The 26,509-nt window shown below is 40.3% G+C and overlaps 1 protein-coding gene and 2 long non-coding RNA genes across 4 annotated transcripts; 1 reads left to right on the forward strand and 2 right to left on the reverse strand.

Moving 5' to 3' along the window:
• Positions 1-26,459, forward strand: LOC117458547 (uncharacterized). 2 transcript variants are annotated; one of them, XM_071205544.1, is made up of 2 exons: positions 1-52; positions 22,246-26,459. In XM_071205544.1, the coding sequence occupies exon 2, from the start codon at positions 22,377-22,379 to the stop codon at positions 24,942-24,944; it is 2,568 nt and encodes an 855-aa protein (XP_071061645.1). In that variant the 5' UTR covers positions 1-52; positions 22,246-22,376; the 3' UTR covers positions 24,945-26,459. The 2 variants fall into 2 exon arrangements, with proteins under 2 accessions (XP_071061645.1, XP_071061644.1); XM_071205543.1 differs by having other exon boundaries at positions 6-56.
• Positions 1,503-2,361, reverse strand: LOC139435092 (uncharacterized). The gene is made up of 3 exons (XR_011644367.1): positions 2,266-2,361; positions 2,025-2,151; positions 1,503-1,942 (listed from the first exon to the last, which is right to left on the reverse strand). It is a non-coding gene; the product is annotated as an uncharacterized lncRNA (long non-coding RNA).
• LOC139435093 (uncharacterized) lies at positions 2,670-3,659 on the reverse strand. The gene is made up of 3 exons (XR_011644368.1): positions 3,574-3,659; positions 3,110-3,297; positions 2,670-2,935 (listed from the first exon to the last, which is right to left on the reverse strand). It is a non-coding gene; the product is annotated as an uncharacterized lncRNA (long non-coding RNA).
• Positions 26,460-26,509: the final 50 nt, after the last annotated feature.

Genomic DNA, 26,509 nt, shown 5'->3' on the forward strand with positions numbered 1-26,509 from the left:
TGCCATTTCACCTCTGGCTGCGGTGGAGGATGTCAGCGGAGGAGAGCTAACTGTAGGTAAGTTACAGAAACAAAACGTTTTTAACAAAGTGAGCAGATATATTGTCATAATGTGAGCAAGCTAGGGGTCTAAATACATATTTTTAAACTTAAATACATATGTTATGCCAATGTTGAACAGCTAACTATTGTTTGAGTTTAGCTGCCTGGATGACAATTATTTTCCTTTAAGCCGTTCTTCTTTTTTATTATATTTATTTTATCTTAACTTAATGTAGCTTACACTCTTTTCTGTGACCATCATTCTTCAATCGGCATTATATTGATAGCATTAGCAGCTCTATGTGTAATGCTATCTAGCTACTTTGGCTAGGTTTAATTGTTCGGCCAGATGTGGCGAGAAAGTGCGAGTGAGAAGACCGACAGAGGCTGCGTTGATATACAGTCTCAGTGCAAATACGTAACTTACTCGCACTCAAGTTATTAGTAGTACGTGTACACTACAGTTTACCTGTTTCTGACTAAAACATCAGCCACTACTCCATACTTGCAAATATTATATTGTGTAGAAGGGAGATTTCATATCTGCCTCTTGTCGCTAAGGCAACTTGTGTATGTGAGATGCAGGCCCATTCCCAAACCGCCCCCTACACCCTACCCCTCCGTTTGCGCGTTCACGCGGAGGGTCCGCCATATTGAGGGCTGTTCCAAAGCAACGAGTGTGGAGCGGTGTGGAGGGGGAGTGGGCTATCGAGCCCTCAAACAGCGAGTCTGCAGCGATGCTGACTTGAGACCGGTCTCCATAGACATATAAAGAGTAGACGCCGCATCGACCGCTGCTGCCTATTGGCGCTGACGAGCCGTGGGGCCGCCATCTTGGACCGGTCACCCGCTCCACTCAGTCTGGCAGGCGCAATGAAGTGTCAGCGCATTTTATCAATCATAACTCGCTGAATACAAAACTGATTTTCACGGGGGGGGGTTTCTGCAAACGTCATATATGTAGGCATGATACCGGACACATGATTCGGCGTATTTTAATATTCATAGTAGGCTTAACAGCAATAGAATATTCTGGTATTTGATAGCCTATGTTATGTATGATAGGTATTTTGCAAAAGACACACGATATATAATATATACACACACACACACACACACACACACATAAAAAAACACTAATGGTCTATATATGATAGAGAAGCATATTGTGTAGGCCTATACTCAGCTATTTTAATAAGTTGAAAAATGAAGAAACAATAATACATTATACATAGACAGAAGTTATATATCAGTAAAAATGAATATCTATGTCATAAAAAATGAAAATGTACTTCTACATCTATATAAAAAATGTAAATGTTCAAGTTAAACACAAGAACATGACACCACCCCGCCCAAACCATATTTACACAAAGTTGCTCATGACACCCGAATGCCCCGTGCATGCGGCTCCCTCCAAAGCATGACTGAGAACCTCTTTCTCATATCTTTGTCTTTGGGAAACCATCAAAATAAAAACGGGAGATTTGAGAGTCAACACAAAAACATTTTAAGAAGGAGGTCAAGCTTATTTTCTTCCTTCTTCTTCCTAGATAGATTAGATTAGATTTTAGATTTAGATTAGGACCCTTTGTGTTTCAGGTGACAAAGACTTCGTCAGGTAATATGCAATGGGAGCCTTCCAATGTCCGTGTAGGCCAACCACCATGAACACAAGAGCCTCAGTAGCAGCATCGGTCTCATTGTTTCCATCACCCATGTCGACAAAAGCAGACATTGACTGGTTATGTGGATTATATTGCACATGTTTTCTGATGGCCATGTCATCCAACATGAGTGAAACGCATCCATGTTTAGCCTGGTCTTCCTGGCATCTTCTCTCCAGCATATCCAGCATCATCTTGTTCAGGCCAGGCTTGCCATCCACCGAACACAGCCACCTGTAAAAAAATTGAGAAGTAGCTATTTAACGTACTTGCAACCGTAATTTCCAAAAATGAAATTGAACAACATTAAGACTACCTTTTTGTTGTAGTCTCTCTGAGGTATTTGTATGTCTTTGGACCATGTAGATGGAGTGTGAGGGCACATTCTCTGTGGTCCTTGGAGTACTCATGGCCCTGCTTTGCCTTCAAGTCTATTTGAAGATCTGAAATTGTATGAGAAAAAATGAATAAGTCCCCTTCATATAATAACAAAGGAGTTTAATAAAGAGTGTAAGAGTAAGATGTACATGAATTTCAAAGTGCTAATTTCATTTTACCCGAGTAGAAATCAAGCCTCTCTTTGAGTTCTTCATTAATGAGGTTCTTTTCCCTCAAATCCCCCAAAAGACTCCTCACTGTGGTCTCTGCCCTCTTTTCTCTTGCCATGGCATTCTTCCTCTCTCGCTCGAGACTCTCCACTCTTGCTAAAGCTTCATTGAGTCTGGCCTTAAGAGCAGTAGGAGAAGCAGGCGAGACATAGCTATGATCCTATAAGAGGGATGAACATGGTTTGAGTGATGTTTCACTTCACACACATCACTTTGACACAACTAGAGTATGGCCCACATTATTTCTTATAGTCATCACCTGTCAAAGCCACTGCCAGCATCATGTGTGTGTGTGTGTGTGTGTGTGTGTGTGTGTGTGTGTGTGTGTGTGTGTGTGTGTGTGTGTGTGTGTGTGTGTGTGTGCCAGGAATGCATGTTCAACATGTCTTCAATTGTGTGTGTATGTGTTTATTTGTGAGTGTGTTTAATATGAGTGGCAGCAAACAAGAGAGATTTTACTTTGTCTAGGACCATTATGAATGATGTTGAAAATAGAAATACTCACATCATTAGGCTGAGGTTGTGAGTGTGAGGTTGAAGCTTCTGGGTCGTCCTGAGGGGCCACAGACAGGCTCTCTTCAGCTTTTCTGGAAGTAGACGTAGTCCTGCCCTTTTCTGGCTAAAATGAAAAAGCAGAATCACACACATACACACACACACACACACACACACACACACACACACACACACACACACACACACACACACACACACAGACACACACACACACACACACACACACACACACACACACACACACACACACACAGTAACCGTATGATGATACACCTACTCTTTGGAGGTGAACCGGGAAGCTGAAGATGGAGGGAATAACACCATCTCTGAGTCGGACAATCTGTCCTGTCAAACTCGTCCTGCTTAAAATGCTCACTGCAAATCACGGATGACTCGCTTGCAGTGAACCCTTCCCTCCTCAAAGCAACTTCCCACTTCTTTCTCATATCTTTGTCTTTGGGAAACCTTCAAAATAAAAACGGGAGATTTGAGAGTCAACACAAAAACATTTTAAGAAGGAGGTCAAGCTTATTTTCTTCCTTCTTCTTCCTAGATAGATTAGATTAGATTTTACTGTATTCATCCCACAACGGGGACATTCACTTGTTACAGCAGCGATTTATAAAGTCTCAGTTGGCCATGGACATAATGTTTGCTGGCTACGATTTCGCTGGCGGGCATCAATACAGTACAATAATATTCTATTTACAAAATACAACCAATTATAATGTTGAATCTTACTTGTGAAAAGTAATCCCCCGACCCCTGTTCGCAATCGTCCGCCGATTTGCACAGCAATATGCTGCACAGTGCTCTGGCATCTTGAAACCTCTGCTGTCTATGGGTAGAATGTCTGTAGGATGACCGGTCCAAGATGGCGGCCGTATTTCTTGCGCCCCAGCAGCCAATGCGGCGTCTACTCTTTATATGTCTATGCCGGTCTCTACCTGACCGGAGTCACGCTGTGTGTGTCCGTCAGGAAACACGCTGTTTACAAGTAGTTCCAGCAAACATCCTCTGATAAACTGCGATGTTAACAACCTCATGATGACCTCATGTGTTTTTAACTTAGGATCAAACCTGTGTTTAGTCTAGAAAAAGGTAAAATTGTGCATTTTATTATAAAGTTGTGTATATTTACAGACCGTTGCAAAAACGCTTATAAAGCTTATAAACATCAGGTTTAAAACTAAAAGAGCTTTGAAACACAATGAAAGATGTTTGGAGTTTTATTTGAGTTATTCATTTAAACTTTTTGTCTAAGAGAAGCTGATTTGAAACCGTTGTTACATACAGTTACGGCATTTCCTGTTTCTGCCGGAGAGAGGGGAGGCCGTCCCAAAGCTTGCTGCTGTGTTTACTCCCTCCATCTGACAGGAGGAGCCTCGTTGAGCTGCGAGTGTGGCTACAGACGGAATTCACTCCGTCACGAGGGGTAGGGTCGAGGGGTAGGGTCGAGGGAGTGGTTTGGGATTGGGCCGCAGTGTCACGCACTATTTGATTGGTCGGAAGGGAAGGTCCTGCGGGCTTTCCTTCCGACCAATCAAATCGTTGGGAGGGAAGGCCGGCGGGCTTTCCTTCCGACCAATCAAATCGTTGGGAGGGAAGGCCGGCGGGCTTTCCTTAGAGCAGGGGTCTGCAACCTTTTTGACCAAAAGAGCCATTTTGCTCCTTTTTCCAAAAACATTTTTTGTCTGGAGCCGCAAAACATATTTCATAGTTTTTTATTGTTATATCAGACAAAAACTACAGTTTGTTTGCATTTATTAGGCTATTTATTACATGATATAAAACTGTTAACCTCTAATAAGAAACAAAGAACTCCAATAAGGAGAATTACAAATAATACACAGGCCTACTTTAAAATAAATTAAACACAGCACTTGGGGAGTCCTCTGCACATTTGAAGGAAAAAAAATATTATTAAAATGGGCCCACTTTGAAATAAATAAAACATATAGCTGCACCCTAAAAAGAGTTAAAGGTAGGGTAGGTAAGAATGGAGAAACCAGCTTGAGTGCGCTAGAATTTGAAAATACACAACCGGAAAAAATATGCCTCTTCCGTCAGACTTTCTCACAGCCCCTCCTCCAACACACACGAACGCGCACATGACCAATGAGGGCACGAGATAAGTTTGTGCACAGATGGAAGGCTGACAGGCAGGTAGGCCATCCAGTTACTTTAGCCGGCTCAGATGATTGGTCGTGCTTTTTAGAGCGCTACGGCTTCCAGAGATTAATTTTTGTATGTATTTATTGTCAAAGCATTTAATATATGCATTGCTATCGGGACGTTAAGAGCATTCCATGGAATATAACAACAAGTGTTTTCTGAAATAAATGACATACCCTATTGAATTATGACTGAAGATCGTCAGCTGTCTTCCTCTCCCTCGTTGTTCCTCGATACGTAAAGGCTGCACCACCGTTGACAACTTCTCTCTACTTATCAGACATACCGGTAAACCAGCATCGTTTGCTGTGAAAGCAGACAACTCTGTCCACGCAGAATTAAATCCTGTGTTCCTCCGGTACTTTTCTTTGATTTATCCATAGTTCGCTCATCTAGCCGGGGGTCAGGTTATTCGCCTCCAAGAAAAGGCGCTCGCAGGATGTGACGCATATTTTAGTTGACCTAATTAAAACCGTTTTGTTTTTTATTTATGTGTCACAGTATCACCTCAAAATACAAGATACGAAACATTTTCAACCATTTAACAAAATATAAATAGTCCTACAAATACTTTTATTTTATTTCCTCCTTATTTTTGTCTAAGCTCAAGGGAGCCAGAGCAGAGGGCTTAAAGGGCCGCATGCGGCCCGTGGGCCGCCGGTTGCCGACCCCTGCCTTAGAGGTTTCTCAATACTCAAATTTCCCCTCCTCGACTCCTATCCTCGACTCCCCTCCTCAAGACTTGGTGCCGCCCACAGGAGATGCGAGCGGAGGACTGAGGAGGGGAACCGAGGAGAGAGGAGTGGAAGCAGCAGGCGGTTAGAGAAATGAGAACTCCTCTCCTCTGAGAGGTCATTTTAAAGAGACGTCCATTAATGATGACAGGAGGCACAGCAGCCCTCTGTCTGATGGACAGATGTGTTCATGACCACTTCTATATTTACTTTGATTCATTCACAGTGCGGTATAATGAGACAATAACACAGATACGGACATATACACACACATATATTTATAAAAATATAATTTCAGAATCAAACAAGTATGAGAGCACTCTCATAATAACGTAACACAATCAGAGACTGGATATATTTGGGTTAGTAATTTGAGGAACTGTGGAAATGGCGAACGCAGATAAAGTTGAGCTCGAAAATCCTCCAGCACCATTGAAGTCTCCGGTTTGGGAAAATTTTGGTTTCGCAGTTACGTACAAGGATGACGGACAAAGACAGGTGGACCGAACCAAAGCTGTTTGTCGGCATTGTTCAACTAACATTGGTTACGCGGCTGGCAATACATCAAACGTGCACACTCATTTGAAAAGGCATCACCCGAACGTGAATATCACCGGTACCAAAAGACTGAAGTGCAAACCCAACTCCTACTAGCATTTAAGCCTCCACCACTCGCAACAAGTTCAGACCGAGCCAAAGCTATTGCAAACGGCAAATATCCTTATGTTGCCATGGTAGCAAAGCGCTACCTGGCTGTGTCTGCTACCTCTGTCCCTAGAGAGGGTGTTCTCCACAGCAGGAGACATTGCTAGTGCCAGCAGATCTGCCCTTTCAGCAGCCATGTGGACAAGTTCATCTTTCTTTAAAAAAACATGAAAATACAATGACAAGCAAGTCATTATGTCAAACTGGCTGCTTAGGAACTAGTACAGTACAGTTCAATCAGGAGAGACGTGATGTATGGAATACATGTTTATTATCCGTCTCATTATATAAATGAAACATAATGACAGTTTATAACAAGAGAACAGAATGGTGTTTGGCGATTAGGCCCAGGTTTTGTAGGATATCATTCGGGAAGGGAAAGAACCGTTTCCGATGAACCCTCCCGGGTCTAGACACTGGTGATGGTGATGAGTGGTTAGGTCCGGTTGGAAGGGAGAAGGTTGAGCTTGGCCCTGAGTTGGAAGCAGGAGGCGAAGGGGTGGAGGAGGGTTGCGCGTTGACACCTGAAAGACAGCTGATAGAAAAGGGGAGAGCATATATAGAGGGATTAACAGGTGCGATAGTTAGGCTTGTGAATGGAGGGAAGTGATAGGTTGGCTAAGGAGTGGCGCTCTCTGTCATCTAGTGAAAGGAGCGAGTATTGCCATGACGTGCAATACGGAGTGATAGGTCTTCCTGTCTGAACTTGCGCTGAGCTTCATTTCAAATACAGATAATTTCAGTTCATCGAAAAGCTGCACGTTAATGTTTATTTTATTATATTTTATATTTATTTGAGTGAATATTCATAGTTTAATAATAATTAAAAACCCAAAACTAATAGTTTATGTTTTGTGAGTACTAGTACAGTAAAGTTCAAATACAGATTATTTCAGTTCATCGAAATGCTGCACCTTAATGTTTATTTTATTATATTTATTTGAGTGAATATTCATAGTTTAATAATAATTAAAAACCCAAAACTAATAGTTTATGTTTTGTGAGTACTAGTACAGTAAAGTTCAAATACAGATTATTTCAGTTGATCGAAATGCTGCACCTTAATGTTTATTTTATTATATTTTGTATTTATTTGAGTGAATACATTATTCACAGTTTAATAATAATTAAAAAAATATGTTATGTTTTGTGATAATTTTTTCTGCTGTACCAAAAACGTACCGAACCGAACCGTGACCTAAAAACCGAGGTACGTACCGAACCGAAATGTTTGTGAACCGTTACACCCCTACCGACTTCCAGATCCGTGTTCTATTGATGAGTGGGTTGAAGACGTTAGCAAGTGGCCGAATATACAGTGGCCAGATACCTATTTAATTGAGAAACCGAGCGTGTACACCAGAGAGAAATTACGAGCCTATAAGTCACTGGATGCTTACGAATACGTTGTCTGTGGTCATGTACAGAACGTCAAATACCATGACATAGACTCAGAGTTTTGTATTTTGAGATCAGAAATTCTCCCTAGTCAAAGACAAGGACACAAGACAACGATGTATGAGGCTTGGGTTATAATCAACCAACGAGAAAACGACGTCCTCACAGCGAATTGCACCTGTATGGCGGGGTAAGTAGCCTATTATTTGGTGTTGTGGGTTTGTAGGTAACAGTTCAGGGGTGTGTTACTGTCCTTTCAGCTGGCTATTACTCTCCTTTCCATATCAAAAATCGTATGCCTTGCCCTGTAACTTTCTCATCATAACCAGGGTTTGAAACTAACATTTTCATGAACACAGTGACAACAGGGTTGAAAATGTCAGCAGCCAATATCATTCAGTTACAGTCAAAACCTGATTAAGCTTAGGATACTTACTCACATGTCTAGTAAGCTAGATGTTTACCTACTTCATAGCCAGAGCCGAGATTTGTCTGAGAGCAAATGTTACTTTCAAGCCCAGTATGTTTATTATGATTTTGTGAAATTTCAGGCTTGGGTCATGCTGCAGCCATGCAGCTGCAATATTATTCAAAGTTGAGCTCTATGTTAGGATGGGAAGGACAGAGAAAGCAGCGGTTACTTCTAGAGTGTGCATGTGGAAAGACATCAGCAGGAAAGAAGTCAGACCAGCTCCATTGAGGGAAATCAGCTTCCACAAACCAAAGAGGCTTGGCAGGCAACTTCCAGCAGCTTCAACATCTGCTAGGAAGAATAGTATCACACCCAGAGGCATGTAATAGTTGACAGAGCCGAGATAAGTTTCCTTTTGCCATAGTGCATTTAATTAATTCTCAGGATTTCTCCTCAGTGTTTTGACACCATAATGTAGCCTGAGAAAGGTGTTACTTGGTGATGCAGAGATGAAAAGACCTACAGACCAACGTGGCATCATGACTTTTTGTAAACATACACGCTCAGTTTGAATAGTTTCAGTATCATTTGTTATGTTAGTTTGAATATGTCTGTCCTTTTGTCTTCAGATTACTGATTCTAGAAATTCGATTGTTTGTGATCTACAGCTTGGTCTGGTTTTAGAATAATTCAGTCATTATTCTTAAAATGTGAACATTATGCAGCACACTAATTGTGTCTTTTTGTTGCTCTATTATCAGTGTTGACAGATGATGACATCCGGGAACTGCGGGATGTGGACCCAGGTGCTGCAGTGCTGACGAGCCTGGAAAACAGTAACACGGACACTGCATCGTCTGACACTGATTCAGAGGAGCATCCAGACTTACCTGAGCCCTTGACTGCTTTATTTGATGCAACACTCCGGGAACTCTCACCACAGGAAATGAAGGTGAAATGTGAGGATACATTTCACAAACTAAAAACTACACTACAACCTCAACAATGTGAGAAACTGGAATTTGTGACACGGAAACAGTCATGGTCAAATGAGTGGCAAACCTATAGGGCTGGTCGGATCACAAGCACCACATTTCACCATGCAGCTACAACTGACAAGATCAGCAAAACATACCTAAATGATATAATGCAGTACAACAAAACAGAGTTAAATGTCCCATCTGTGCTCTGGGGTCAAAACATGGAGGAAACGGCAAGACAAGCCTACACTGCATTTATGTCCCAAAGCCATCCAGATTTCAGCATCAGCTCATGTGGCTTAGTAGTGCAACCTTCTGAGCCACATCTTGGATCATCGCCAGATGGGATAGCAAGATGTACCTGCTGTGGCAAAGGGGTGGTAGAGATAAAATGTCCCTACAAATCAAGCGGCAAACTCTGGGGAAGAGCCGGGACGCCAATACGGAAGTTCCACACACTGCAGTTCATATATTGGCCTATAGGGACTGGCTGCAGAAAGGAGCAATTTCCTTAGACCCCCATGTTAAAATGCCCAACTTTACAGCAGAAAAAAACATGTTTCTACCCCTGGATGCAATACATATTATTATGAATATAGTTAGGTTCCACCTTCATGATTATGGATCTGTGAGTGAATTGTTTTCTAACACGACCCTTTTATTTATATTAGGTCTTAAAGTGTTTGCATAAATTAGGGCGTGGTCACATTGAGTGACGGCTCTGTCAAGTGACTGCTGCTGCTAGCTTCTCGTCTCTCTGCTAGCTGCTCCGTGAAGCTACAGGGACTCTGCCTGCTCAGCTCATCCAGGGAACACAACTTGAAGCCGGCCGTGGTTGTTTGTTCTTCATGCTTATATATCGGACTATTGTGACTCGCTCTGCGGACGGTGCATGCGGTAAGTGAAAATCGAGTACTTATTTATGTGTTAATGATTTTAATCGGCTACGTAATGAATGTTAAGGCTTGGTTTAGCATGTAAGCTAGTGGTAGCTACATCGGTGCTAACGATGCTAATCGTAGCCTACAAGTTAAAATCATAGACTGTATATATAAAGGTTAAAACGAAATAGACAATTGTTAAGCGTTAAGTGGGATAATACTGTAGAACAAACGGCTTCTGTTTGAGGTTGATAAAATAAGGTCATCCTTGTAACTTAGAGAGATATTTTATTATGTAGGTAGGAACTGTATGCATCGCTAAGGTTAATTTAAATTGGCTATGCTCAAGTATGTAGACAAGCTAACGTTGAAGTAGTGTATGTGAAATCAACCTCACAATAAGATGTGTGCATATTACAATTATTAATGTCATATTTCAAGATGATTACTTAGATATTACAATATGGTTGGTTGATCTGGAGCATTATTGAGCTTACACGTTAATGTCACAGTCATCTGAAGAACGAACCCAAACCTTGTTGTTTTTATTAATTGCATTACCAAATGGGTATCAAATAAACAGTAAGCATTGGTAACACAACTTCCAAAGTTACAGTAAAATAAAAAGGACCCTGACTCGGACAATACACAATCCAACATGTTCAACAGAAGAGAATCAGTTATATTGTTTGTACACATGGTACTTTACATATATATCTGTTTGTTTAAGGTGTCCAGGTGATGCAGACAGGCTGGACCAGAGAGTGAGAGACAGAACTGGACTCCTCACAGCAGTGAACTTCAGCACAGGTACAAATACTCTATTTTTCATACTGTACAAAAAATCAAGAAAGATATTGGTTTAAATGAATGAAGTATTGACTTTAATACACTGATATGTATTCCATTAAACAATACTAGATCACCTACACATCAGTTAAGTTGAGGGGTTTTTCCATGCAAAAGGTTACATTTAGATGTTAACAAGCAATATGACTTTGTCAGCTTTCTAATTTAATGTATTGAAGGCAAAGATATTTAACACATAGTGAGAACTGCTACTATTTATCTCTCAATATTGTCTGTATAAAACGTGGTAAAAGTTATTCTTTCAGTGAGACAACAGAGCAAGCTCAGGGCTCGACATTATAAATGGCCCGCTGGCCCGGAAGCACTATTTAGACAACCCGGGCCAGCATAACGTAGCCTACTAAAAATATTGCTTTTAACCAAATGTCCTGTGGTATTGGTATTTTGACTAGCAATTTAGTTAAATTGTTTCTTTTATCAACGCTACAACATAGCGTTCCGTGAGTCGGTTGTCTTTGTTAGTTGAGTAAAGTTAGAACGATATTGGCAGATTCAGATTTCACGGATCAATAACTCATGAACAAAACGTTATTCACACACAAATGACGTCTCCTATGTACCGTGGTAAGGTTGACAACAAACTACAATCACATGTTGATAAAAAAAAAACAATAAGCGCCGTCCTTTTGAGCTGGACACATTAAATTGGTCTCTTTCAGCAGCCGGAGAAGAAACAAATGCTCAGGGACCGTCTGCAAAGTGCAACTCCGAAAAAAGGAAATACAATAATATTCAATAACGTCACTATTATACAGTATATTCCTACCAAACTCACTACACACACACGTTTTTGCTCACTGTCTTTCTCTTCTGCACCCATTAGCTTTACTACCAGTATTTAAACCCTCACCAGACACACACCCGTTGCCAGATCGTACTTTGCCTTCATGCTAGTCTTTCACGCGTGTGTTACTAGATTGCCTACCCCGTTCCGACCCTGCCTGTCCCCGACCTGCCTGCTCTGCCTGATCCCTGATCCTACCTGTACCTCCGTTGACCGCCTCGCCTGCTCCCTGACCCTCTGCACGGCCCTGACTCAACTTCTTCCCGCTGTCCTCTGGTTCGTTTGCCTGCCCATCATCCGGCTGATACTGTTCTGTTATCCCTCTGCTCTGGTATTATTACAAATAAAGATCATTACCAATACTCCTTGGTTTGGTTTCTCGAGTGCTGCATTTGGGTCCTTCATAAGATTGTGACCATTTTACTGTTTCATAGCTAATGAAAAAGTTGTTTCATGTCTTAATTTATATATAACATACTGTATATACAATGTGTAACATTGTATATACAATATGTTATAATACATTATAAATCTTCTGCTGTAGTCCAATCATCAAGAGACTATTGATGTGTGTAGTGAATGTGGTAGAAATATACTGTATACTAGTGACGCTATTGAAGATTATACCATATTTATTGAAGATTTTACTCCATAAATATTCACCAAAATTATTCAAAAGCACATTCTTCCAAACTCTCTGCTGTAGTCCAACCACCAGGAGACTATTGCTATGTGTAGAGAGTTTGGTATAAATATACTGTATAATAGTGACGCTATTGAAGATTATACCATATTTATTGAAGATTTTACACTATAAATATTCACTAAAATTATTCAAAAGCAAATTCTTCCAAACTCTCTGCTGTAGTCCAATCATCAGGAGACTATTGATGTGTGTAGTGAATGTGGTAGAAATATACTGTATAATAGTGACGCTATTGAAGATTATACCATATTTGTTGAAGATTTTACTCCATAAATATTCACCAAAATTATTCAAAAGCACATTCTTCCAAACTCTCTGCTGTAGTCCAACCACCAGGAGACTATTGCTATGTGTAGAGAGTTTGGTATAAATATACTGTATAATAGAGACGCTATTGAAGATTATACCATATTTATTGAAGATTTTACACTATAAATATTCACTAAAATTATTCAAAAGCAAATTCTTCCAAACTCTCTGCTGTAGTCCAATCATCAGGAGACTATTGATGTGTGTAGTGAATGTGGTAGAAATATACTGTATAATAGTGACGCTATTGAAGATTATACCATATTTATTGAAGATTTTACACCATAAATATTCACCACAATTATTCAAAAGCACATTCTTCCAAACTCTCTGCTGTAGTCCAACCACCAGGAGACTATTGATGTGTGTAGAGAGTTTGGTATAAATATACTGTATAATAGTGACGCTATTGAAGATTATAACATATTTATTGAAGATTTTACACTAAAATTATTCAAAAGCAAATGCTTCCAAACTCTCTGCTGTAGTCCAACCATCAGGAGACTATTGATGTGTGTAGTGAATTTGGGAGAAATATACTGTATAAATGTGATACTATTGAAGATTATACCATATTTATTGAAGATTTTACTCCATAAATATTCACCAAAATTATTCAAAAGCACATTATTCCAAACTCTCTGGTGTAGTCCAACCACCAGGAGACTATTGATGTGTTTAGTGAATTTGGGAGAAATATACTGTATAAATGTGACACTATTGAAGATTATACCATATTTATTGAAGATTTTACACTATAAATATTCACCAAAATTATTCAAAAGCACATTCTTCCAAACTCTCTACTTTAGTCTGACTACCAGGAGACTATTGATGTGTGTAGTGAGTTTGGAAGCACTCCACTGTATAATAGTGACGCTATTGAAGATTATAACATATTTATTGAAGATTTTACACTATAAATATTCACCAAAATTATTCAAAAGCACATTCTTCCAAACTCTCTACTTTAGTCTGACTACCAGGAGACTATTGATGTGTGTAGTGAGTTTGGTAGAAATATACTGTATAATAGTGACGCTATTGAAGATTATACCATATTTATTGAAGATTTTACACTATAAATCTTCGCCAAAATTATTCCAAACCACATTCTTCCAAACTCTCTGCTGTAGTCCAACCACCAGGAGACTATTGATGTGTGTAGTGAGTTTGGTATACATATACTGTATAATAGTGACGCTATTGAAGATTATAACATATGTATTGAAGATTTTACACTATAAATATTCACTAAAATTATTCAAAATCACATTCTTCCAAACTCTCTGATGTAGTCCAACCACCAGGAGACTATTGATGTGTGTAGTGAGTTTGGTAGAAATATACTGTATAATAGCTATTGAAGATTATACCATATTTATTGAAGATTTTACACTATAAATATTCACCAAAATTATTCAGAAGCACATTCTTCCAAACTCTCTGCTGTAGTCCAACCAGCAGGAGACTATTGATGTGTGTAGTGAGTTTGGAAGCACTCCACTGTATAATAGTGATGCTATTGAAGATTATAACATATTTATTGAAGATTTTACACCATAAATATTCACCAAAATTATTCAAAAGCACATTCTTCCAAACTCTCTGCTGTAGTCCAACCACCAGGAGACTATTGATGTGTGTAGAGAGTTTGGTATACATATACTGTATAATAGTGACGCTATTGAAGATTATAACATATTTATTGAAGATTTTACACTAAAATTATTCAAAAGCAAATGCTTCCAAACTCTCTGCTGTAGTCCAACCACCAGGAGACTATTGATGTGTGTAGTGAATTTGGGAGAAATATACTGTATAAATGTGATACTATTGAAGATTATACCATATTTATTGAAGATTTGACACTATAAATATTCACTAAAATTATTCAAAAGCAAATTCTTCCAAACTCTCTGCTGTAGTCCAATCATCAGGAGACTATTGATGTGTGTAGTGAATGTGGTAGAAATATACTGTATACTAGTGACGCTATTGAAGATTATACCATATTTATTGAAGATTTTACTCCATAAATATTCACCAAAATTATTCAAAAGCACATTCTTCCAAACTCTCTGCTGTAGTCCAACCACCAGGAGACTATTGATGTGTGTAGTGAGTTTGGTAGAAATATACTGTATAATAGCTATTGAAGATTATACCATATTTATTGAAGATTTTACACTATAAATATTCACCAAAATTATTCAGAAGCACATTCTTCCAAACTCTCTGCTGTAGTCCAACCAGCAGGAGACTATTGATGTGTGTAGTGAGTTTGGAAGCACTCCACTGTATAATAGTGATGCTATTGAAGATTATAACATATTTATTGAAGATTTTACACCATAAATATTCACCAAAATTATTCAAAAGCACATTCTTCCAAACTCTCTGCTGTAGTCCAACCACCAGGAGACTATTGATGTGTGTAGAGAGTTTGGTATAAATATACTGTATAATAGTGACGCTATTGAAGATTATAACATATTTATTGAAGATTTTACACTAAAATTATTCAAAAGCAAATGCTTCCAAACTCTCTGCTGTAGTCCAACCATCAGGAGACTATTGATGTGTGTAGTGAATTTGGGAGAAATATACTGTATAAATGTGATACTATTGAAGATTATACCATATTTATTGAAGATTTTACACTATAAATATTCACTAAAATTATTCAAAAGCAAATTCTTCCAAACTCTCTGCTGTAGTCCAATCATCAGGAGACTATTGATGTGTGTAGTGAATGTGGTAGAAATATACTGTATACTAGTGACGCTATTGAAGATTATACCATATTTATTGAAGATTTTACTCCATAAATATTCACCAAAATTATTCAAAAGCACATTCTTCCAAACTCTCTGCTGTAGTCCAACCACCAGGAGACTATTGCTATGTGTAGAGAGTTTGGTATAAATATACTGTATAATAGTGACGCTATTGAAGATTATACCATATTTATTGAAGATTTTACACTATAAATATTCACTAAAATTATTCAAAAGCAAATTCTTCCAAACTCTCTGCTGTAGTCCAATCATCAGGAGACTATTGATGTGTGTAGTGAATGTGGTAGAAATATACTGTATAATAGTGACGCTATTGAAGATTATACCATATTTGTTGAAGATTTTACTCCATAAATATTCACCAAAATTATTCAAAAGCACATTCTTCCAAACTCTCTGCTGTAGTCCAACCACCAGGAGACTATTGCTATGTGTAGAGAGTTTGGTATAAATATACTGTATAATAGAGACGCTATTGAAGATTATACCATATTTATTGAAGATTTTACACTATAAATATTCACTAAAATTATTCAAAAGCAAATTCTTCCAAACTCTCTGCTGTAGTCCAATCATCAGGAGACTATTGATGTGTGTAGTGAATGTGGTAGAAATATACTGTATAATAGTGACGCTATTGAAGATTATACCATATTTATTGAAGATTTTACACCATAAATATTCACCACAATTATTCAAAAGCACATTCTTCCAAACTCTCTGCTGTAGTCCAACCACCAGGAGACTATTGATGTGTGTAGAGAGTTTGGTATAAATATACTGTATAATAGTGACGCTATTGAAGATTATAACATATTTATTGAAGATTTTACACTAAAATTATTCAAAAGCAAATGCTTCCAAACTCTCTGCTGTAGTCCAACCATCAGGAGACTATTGATGTGTGTAGTGAATTTGGGAGAAATATACTGTATAAATGTGATACTATTGAAGATTATACCATATTTATTGAAGATTTTACTCCATAAATATTCACCAAAATTATTCAAAAGCACATTATTCCAAACTCTCTGGTGTAGTCCAACCACCAGGAGACTATTGATGTGTTTAGTGAATTTGGGAGAAATATACTGTATAAATGTGACACTATTGAAGATTATACCATATTTATTGAAGATTTTACACTATAAATATTCACCAAAATTATTCAAAAGCACATTCTTCCAAACTCTCTACTTTAGTCTGACTACCAGGAGACTATTGATGTGTGTAGTGAGTTTGGAAGCACTCCACTGTATAATAGTGACGCTATTGAAGATTATAACATATTTATTGAAGATTTTACACTATAAATATTCACCAAAATTATTCAAAAGCACATTCTTCCAAACTCTCTACTTTAGTCTGACTACCAGGAGACTATTGATGTGTGTAGTGAGTTTGGTAGAAATATACTGTATAATAGTGACGCTATTGAAGATTATACCATATTTATTGAAGATTTTACACTATAAATATTCACTAAAATTATTCAAAAGCAAATTCTTCCAAACTCTCTGCTGTAGTCCAACCACCAGGAGACTATTGATGTGTGTAGTGAGTTTGGTATAAATATACTGTATAGTAGTGACGCTATTTAAGATTATAACATATTTATTGAAGATTTTACACTATAAATATTCACCAAAATTATTCAAAAGCACATTCTTCCAAAGTCTTTGCTGTAGTCCAACCACCAGGAGACTATTGATGTGTGTAGTGAGTTTGGGAGAAATATACTGTATAATAGTGACGCTATTGAAGATTATACCATATTTATTGAAGATTTTACACTATAAATATTCACCAAAATTATTCAAAAGCAAATTCTTCCAAACTCTCTGCTGTAGTCCAACCACCAGGAGACTATTTATGAGTGTAGTGAGTTTGGAAGCACTCCACTGTATAATAGTGACGCTATTGAATATTATTGAATATTATTGTATTCTCTTTTTTCGGAGTTGCACTTTGCAGACGGTCCCTGAGCACTCATTTCTTTTCCGGCTGCAGATAGAGACCAATGTAATGTGTCCAGTATGGAGGACGGCGCATATTGGCTTTTTTTTATCAACATGTGATTGTAGTTCGTTGTCAACCTTACCACGGTACTTAGGAGACGTCATTTGTGTCTGAATAACATTTTGTTCATGAGTTATGATCCGTGAAATCTGAATCTGCCAATATCGTTCTAACTGTACTCAACTGTCGTAGTTAGGGGGAAAGCAAACAGCTGTTTGCTGCGGAGCACAGCGCGAGCAGGCTCCCGTGAGCGGGAGCGCGCTACTTCACTACAGACTATCGCGCCACCTAACCATTCGCCAAAATGTTTTTAATACCAGCGGTAGCCGGGCAAAAACAATCTTCAAATAAAAGAAAGTCACCGGAGGAGTTAAAGGACAGTGACAGGGAGCATGAGAAGAAGAGGGAGAGAAAGTTTCAGCCAGCTTGATCAATGGAGTTGGCTTCTAGTGGTGCAGTGACACGTCCTAAAACCCTTTATAATCTATCGATTAGATTTATGATTCGAAAATTATAAAAGTAGGGTAGACATGTGGAGATTATCCGGCTGAACAAAACGTGCATTTATCAAACAGGTTTGTTTTCCACAGATCTTATTTCCAGCTATTTTCCAAAACCCTGTGGAGAAATCCCATTGCTTTTTGTCGAGGGAACCAGCAGCTTACTTCCTGGTTTTAGGACGCGTCACTGCACCTCTCAATATGATGCCAATATAAACAAGGTCTTCTGTCGGCTCTGTACATCAATGCAGACCTATGCTGACAAGTAAGTGAAGAGTAGACAATATAAAGGTATTGGCGAAATGTCCCACCAGTTTAGGATAATGAAGGTTTTAATCAAATCAATTACATAGCCATTACATTTCTAACTCCTAATGACAGAAAGGCAGAAAGTGCATTATACAAATAATAATACTCATAATAATAGCAGACATTTTTTAACAATGACCACAATATCATTATTTTAATAAACCAAATATGAACAATTGAGGAAAATGAGGAAGAACTGATGATTCAAATGTTGTAGTACAATAATGTAGTTAGTGCATAAATTAGGCTACTATTGCAACAAATGTGTTAATTTTCTTCTTTATTAGTAGATTTTTTTTGGTGGACGAATGCTCCGGGCCAGTGGTTACAATGGTGGGGCCAGTGATAATACAATTTCCACCGGCCCGGAGGGCCAGTGACATTTTACCCTTAATGTCTACCCCTGAAGCTTCTACAGTTGCACTACGTTTTGATAACAGTTAAATATTATTTGGATAATAACATATATTTCAATGTTGATGAACTTCATAGTGTTCATTCATAATCTGATTGTCTTTGTAGCTCACTGTTGAAATGAAAAAAAACATTACAATTACAAAATAATTATATCTACAGCCCCTAAACACACAAACACACCGCTTTCATAAATAACACACTTGTTCTGCAATAATATGTGTTATGTTTCCTGTCATTTTTGTTAGGAAAGACACGACATGTTCTCCTTCTCTGAGGGTCAAGAAGAACATCCAAGAGGAACATTAAGAGCTGATGTTATGAGATTTTAAGACAGGACAGGACATTCACTAAGAAACTACTTTTATTGTGAAAACATAGTCAGCTGATCGAATGCACCTATTTCCACATCTCGACTCCATCAGCTGATTATTCCTATTCGCCTCACTTTATGAGCTTCACATCACTTGTGCCTTGTACCGCAGAGTTTGCAACGTCACAAATAAATGGGGCCAATCTTCAGTCAGATGTGAATGTGTAATCTAACATTTTCAGTAAGAATAATGGACAAAAGGAGTGCAAATACAATTTATTGAAATGTGAACCAAAAGTTAATCAAATGTTTTAAATAAAAAGCACATATGGACAGAAGGTGTAAACCTATTAAATGTATAAGTAAGCACATGTAGTCAAATAAAGTGACAGACTAGGCCTGTGCAGTTGGTGTCAGCTTTGCCCAGCATGGGCTCCTCCATCAGGCCTGGTCCTCCTCGCAGAGGAAAGACCCTCAGTCCTCTCCAAACCAACAGACAGGACGTCCATCACACAGAGGTTTCTCCCTGAAGTCTCTGCAGCCCTCTGGACACCACGCTGTCTCAATCCGTCCACACTGAATATGAGAGGGGGAAAATGAAAATAATAAATGCTTTAGACAATAAGAAATAGAAAGTTAACCGTTGAGTTGCTCAGTTTTTTTTAGATTGTCAATACTATTACTGTATAACTAATATCTCAGGTTAAGAGGTACATTCAAATAAAGATTGGTCTTTAAATATATTTTGTCTTTTGAATTGTTTGTCGAAAGTCAAGGATCTAGAACTGGTACTTAGTTTTAATGATACAGTCTGGTTATAATGCTGTTTGGAGGAGGCCTCACAGGTAAGAGCACTAACTAGCTACCATCACATGTACCTTAGCTTGACTTAAATGTATTAAACGTATAATTAAGTGATATCAAAATATAAATAACTAATGTCATGCAAACATATTAATATTTGCTTGATTCCAGTGTTGAATTTAGCACAATTGCATACAAACGTTAAGGGGTTTTAAGATTCTGAAGTATTATGCTAAAAACTCAATAACTTAGATTATTATTTATAGTTTTGCGAATAGTTTCATGTCCGCTTACTGGGGGGTTGAGGTGACGTGCAACAACATTAACATTAACCTTGCTTGTTAGCAGACCCTTCACGCGAAGGCAGAGCGAACAGGTACAGGCAGGGCCCATAGTGATAGCCCTATCGTTTAAATCTACTACCCACAAACAAACATATGGACATGTTTTTTAATTTTTGGAGTTAAATGCATCAATCTGGTGCATTTTGAGGGGGAAATAAAGAGACTAGATCTATGGAAACACCTATATTAAACAGAACTGTATACTTTTCAATAATCATACAATCATGGCCGTAACCAATAACATACCTTTTCCAATATGAAAAAACACTGAAACTTGTTTATTTATTTATTTTTGGTTAATTTATAGTTGTCAGTGTGTCTGTGCTCCTGAACCAGCCTCTCATGTCTCCCTCCTCTCCCCCCTGCTCCTCTTTGAGGCAGCAGCAAAGACTCGTTTTTAGCTCTCAACAAGTTTTAAAAGTGTATCTTACCTTTTTTCACCTAGTTAACTTTTTATTTATGTATTCATGCATATTTTACTAATCACTACCCCCTCAAATGGAAATATGTGTTTACATAGAGAACTTAGACTAAGTTAATCTAAACACTCAGAGTCCTTAACCTCACCTGAGCTGAGGTTATCCCGAGCTTGAATGACACACAGAGACCAATCAAGGGCTTTGATTTATGATCTGTATGACAGTGGCCATGTCGGCAGGCCACATCATGTAGACAGCCTGTCCCCCTGTGTGAGGCAGACCACATCATGTAGACAGCCAGTCCCCCTGTGAGAGGCAGACCACATCATGTAGACAGCCTGTCCCCCTGTGTGAGGCAGACCACATCATGTAGACAGCCTGTCCCCCTGTGTGAGGCAGACCACATCATGTAGACAGCCAGTCCCCCTGTGTGAGGCAGACCACATCATGTAGACAGCCAGTCCCCCTGTGTGAGGCAGACCACATCATGTAGACAGCCTGTCCCCCTGTGAGAGGCAGACCACATCATGTAGACAGCCTGTCCCCCTGTGTGAGGCAGAACACATCATGTAGACAGCCAGTCCCCCTGTGTGAGGCAGACCACATCATGTAGACAGCCTGTCCCCCTGTGAGAGGCAGACCACATCATGTAGACAGCCTGTCCCCCTGTGTGAGGCAGACCACATCATGTAGACAGCCTGCCCCCCTGTGTGAGGCAGACCACATCATGTAGACAGCCTGTCCCCCTGTGAGAGGCAGACCACATCATGTAGACAGCCTGTCCCCCTGTGTGAGGCAGACCACATCATGTAGACAGCCTGTCCCCCTGTGTGAGGCAGACCACATCATGTAGACAGCCTGTCCCCCTGTGAGAGGCAGACCACATCATGTAGACAGCCTGTCCCCCTGTGTGAGGCAGACCACATCATGTAGACAGCCTGTCCCCCTGTGTGAGGCAGACCACATCATGTAGACAGCCTGTCCCCCTGTGTGAGGCAGACCACATCATGTAGACAGCCTGTCCCCCTGTGAGAGGCAGACCACATCATGTAGACAGCCTGTCCCCCTGTGAGAGGCAGACCACATCATGTAGACAGCCAGTCCCCCTGTGTGAGGCAGACCACATCACGTAGACAGCCTGTCCCCCTGTGTGAGGCAGACCACATCATGGAGACAGCCAGTCCCCCTGTGTATGGCAGACCACATCATGTAGACAGCCTGTCCCCCTGTGTGAGGCAGGCCACTTAACAGGACAGGCCATCGGGAAATCCCCCGGTCCTCCCGATGGCCAGTCCGGGACTGGGTACAGGAGGCGTTGAGCGAGGGATGATTGTCCACAAGTTTATCGATCACAGATGGCGTCGTGGTCACGGACGAAAAAAACAAAACCTAAATGGGTAGCGAAATAGCTTTGTTGCAGTGGGACCATTTTCTTAAACATCTTGGTAGAAACGGAGCTGTTGTGACATCTAGGTGTAAAAGGTTTTATGTTTTCAAAGTCTCTAACTAACTCAAACTCTGTTTTGTGTCCCACAGACTGGAAAGCGCAGCAGACGATGCTCTAAAACACCAAAGAAGTGTCTTGTCTTCCTCTGCAAAGACCCAAGTTCTCAGGATGTTGTTCAGGAAACAAAAAGAGGATTTACATTTTGGTTTTTGATGTCAGCATGGAGAACATCGATAAATACATCTGGCAGCGCCGCATCCACCACGGGGTTCGGCAGCAGAAAGGCACCGTCCCATTCCCAGAATCAGTGAAGGCTGGTTTGGACTTCAATGCAGCGTTGGAAAGGAAGGACAAGTTGGATCCGAGGCTGCTCACAAACGCTGTGATGCTGGAGCTTTGCATATTTGCAAGAACTGTGACGCAGTCCGAGATGTATTTCTTGTTGGAAATGCTGGACTTCAACTTTGACCTCGGCGTAGACTTGGACAATGATCAGCAGTACTACGAGTACGCGAGGCGTGCTCATAATAAAATAAAAGGAGTGAAGAATAGAATCAGGATGAAAACTCATCAAAGACATAAAGATAAATTCTCGCTACCAGACATAAGCTTTTCAGTCAAGATCACTGCAAATGAGCAGCCCGGACGCTACTACCCTAAAAGAAACAAAATGGTTGATACTTCGGTATTGACTGATGGCAGCAGGAAGTCAGCAGAACCTCAGAAGACGGAGATCAGTGAAGTCCCGTCAATGATGAAGAGACCAGGAGGACTACGAGTCAAGGCTAGATCTTACCCATACTGTGAAGACCTCGGTGTGTCTCTGTTTGTACGACCAGAAGACGCACCCAAAGATAAACTCGACCCAAATCCACTAACCAACGGTGTGATGTTTGAACTGCTCGACTTTTCGCGAGTTCTTTGCGGAACGCACAACGGGATAGTTCACGACTTAATTAAGCAAAACTTCGGCACAAAGTTTGATAACACATTTTTCAGTTTGCAACTACCCAAACAGTTGGGGAGGAAGAACGCCTGCTTCAGAACCAACGATAGCGAGGCTTTCCAAAAGGAGACTTATGAAATCAAGACATTGGAGCCGATGCGAAGGAAGCGAAAAGCCCCAGATTACCATAACTTGGAAGAGCTTGTGGCAAGTAAGCGAAGGGAAACGCTGAGACTTGACGATGTTAACGCTGATGTTTGTCCGGATAGTGACCTGTCTTACCGGTGCCCGGTTGACTGTGATACGGAAATGCAGTTTGAGTCGGAGGCAGCATCGGAACACATGGTGTCTGATGGTTGTTCATCAGAAGCAAGTTTTTCTCTGGATGTAAAGCAGGAAGGAGAGGAAGTTTTTGTCTCTCAAGTGAAGCCTCCGACTTATAACTTCAACCCTGTTTTGCCTAAGATTCTTCCAAAACACACAACTGTGAAAGCAGTCTCAGATCTGTATATTGAAGAAGAAAATGAGGACACGAAAGTTAAAACTCTCAAACAAAAGCTGTGGATGAGGAGGGCTCCTCGCTCAAAACAAATCCTGGAGTCTAGCAGATTAAACGACAAGTTTGCCCGCAGCAGAGAGATAGGTTTAGACTTTAACGTGGGCTCGTGTAACAAGAAGAGCCTGGATCTACAACTATTCACCAACAACACGTTGTGGGAGGTTTATAAATTCGGTAAAATTATGTCAAAGACTGTACGCGGATTCTTTTTGGAAGTTCTGGAAATGAACTTTAACCTGGTCATCCTAGATCATTATCATGAGCACAACCTTTTAAGTTATCTGATGTCTAAAGAGAAGTTCCTGCAGAACCACCCTGACAGGCAGAACACCGAGTTTCTAAACAGTCTCTTTCAGTTCCTGGAAGTTTACAACATGGTTGATGTGACCAGCGTCTTTCAAACTGGACCAGAAGTTGAGACGCTCCAGGAGACAAGCTTGGATTCAAACCGGGTGGAAGATATGGATTCACATCCGTTTTGTAAACAGTTAGGCCTTATCCTTTGGTCCACAGACGCACGCCCGGCAGGCCAGAAGATGGATTTGGCGGCCCTAACCAACGGAGCCATGATTGAAATATTCATGTTTGTCAGAGAGTTGTGTAGCTCGCCCCACAGGATAGTCTACGACATTCTGGAGCACAACTTTGATCTTGATCTGCAAAGCGGAGAAACCATGCAGGTGATCCAGAGATGGTACGGCACACAGAAAAGAATGAGCATCACGTCAAAGGGTTTAGTTACCTGGAAGAATGACCTCGTCCCATTGAATGGCCACGCAGAGCCAGAACCAGAACCAAAATCAGAGCCAGAGCCAGAGTCAGAGTCAGAGCCAGAGTCAGAGTCAGAGCCAGAGTCAGAGTCAGAGCCAGAGTCAGAACAGAGTCAGAGCCAGAGTCAGAGCCAGAGTCAGAGTCAGAGCCAGAGTCAGAGCCAGAGTCAGAGCCAGAGCCAGAGCCAGAGCCAGAGCCAGAGCCAGAGCCAGAGCCAGAGCCAGAGCCAGAGCCAGAGCCAGAGCCAGAGTCAGAGCCAGAGCCAGAGCCAGAGTCAGAGTCAGAGCCAGAGCCAGAGTCAGAGTCAGAGTCAGAGTCAGAGCCAGAGCCAGAGCCAGAGCCAGAGTCAGAGTCAGAGTCAGAGCCAGAGTCAGAGCCAGAGTCAGAGCCAGAGCCAGAGCCAGAGCCAGAGTCAGAGTCAGAGCCAGAGCCAGAGTCAGAGTCAGAGCCAGAGCCAGAGTCAGAACCACCAATATCCAACCACCAGCAGGGTCTGGATTCAGAAGATGTGAAGCCAAAAAGGGAGGCTTTAAATGGAGGTTTTGAGAAAAAGATCCTCAGCTATCGGATCTGTGAAGAAATAGGGTTAGACCTAAACATCCGACCGCAACAAGGACCCAAAACAAAACTCGACTTGCATTTGCTGACGAGAGGAGTCCTCTTTGAGATGCACCAGTATGTGATACAAAACTGCAACCGGTACATTCTTGCTCTGTACGAGATTCTGGAGTACAACTTCGACCTGAGCTCGCAGAACCATCGGAAAGGAGAGTCCGCCTGGTCCATCGTCTCTCAGGTCATCGCAATAGCGGGTAAACACGGCCGAAAGGGAGACTATCTGAACAAAGTGATCGAGTTGCCTGTTGAGATCACAGAATCTTCGCAGTCCGTCTGCAAAGAAGAGCCCAAAGACGAATTCATCGAAGTAGACCTAAACGATGACGATGACATTGTGTTTGTCCGAGAACTGATGCCTGTAGACATAGACGTGATGATAGATTAACATCGCTGCTCCTGTAGTGATCACATTGGCATTATGAGTCGTTAGCCTTCTGAAATCCAAGACGATGTTTTATTTCACGTGTTCTGTCTAAAACGTATATTTACTACCACATGAGACAAAGAAAAGCAGCACATATTGACAATGGAGACATTTGCTTGGAATCATTGCAGGAACAAATACTTAAATGTTAATCCTGTCGCCAAGGCCATTGTTAGGAAAGGTCAAATAATCAATAGTTCAAAATGTTGTAGTTTCTTCCACGCCCCGTGCTTCACCCCTCTACCAAAGTTCAGAGCCAGAGCCAGAGCCAGAGTCAGAGCCAGAGCCAGAGCCAGAGCCAGAGGAGTCCTCTTTGAGATGCACCAGTATGTGAGTCAAAACTGCAACCGGTACAATCCTACTCTGTACGAGATTCTGGAGTACAACTTCGACCTGAGCTCGCAGGAACAAATACTTAAAGGTTAATCCTGTCGCCAAGGCCATTGTTAGGAAAGGTCAAATAATCAATAGTTCAAAATGTTGTAGTTTCTTCCACGCCCCGTGCTTCACCCCTCTACCAAAGTACAACCAACACAAAACAGTGTATAACCTTAATGAAGGTTTGGTTCATTGCAAAGCTACAGTATTTGGTTGCATTGCTTTAAGATGGCTGTTTCTTTTCATAATAACATGAAAACTGAATGTAAATATTGTATAGAAATGTGTTTTTTCCAACCTTCATTACATTAATGGTAAATATGATGGATGTGGCTTCATCTCAAACAAATAACATCTGGTAATATAAACAAAAAAACTTGTTGAACTTGAATTACAATTAGCATTTAGTTGTGATATACACGCGTTCTGTTTCTGGAACCATTTTAAGAAGTGATTTAATTGTGGCTCATAATTGTTAGCTGTTACTGACCAGGAGTTACGGCCACATCTGACTAAGTTTAAGTGGATTCAAACATATTTTCCTGTCTCGGATGTACGGTTTTATTTTATTATGTTCTGTGGTCAGTAATTAAAGTGTCTTTACTGTTTATAATGTCGGTGTCAGATGTGTTTGAGCTTGAATACAGCATGTTAAAA

Source organism: Pseudochaenichthys georgianus, chromosome 14, assembly GCF_902827115.2.
Source record: "Pseudochaenichthys georgianus chromosome 14, fPseGeo1.2, whole genome shotgun sequence".
Classification (NCBI taxonomy): domain Eukaryota; kingdom Metazoa; phylum Chordata; class Actinopteri; order Perciformes; family Channichthyidae; genus Pseudochaenichthys; species Pseudochaenichthys georgianus.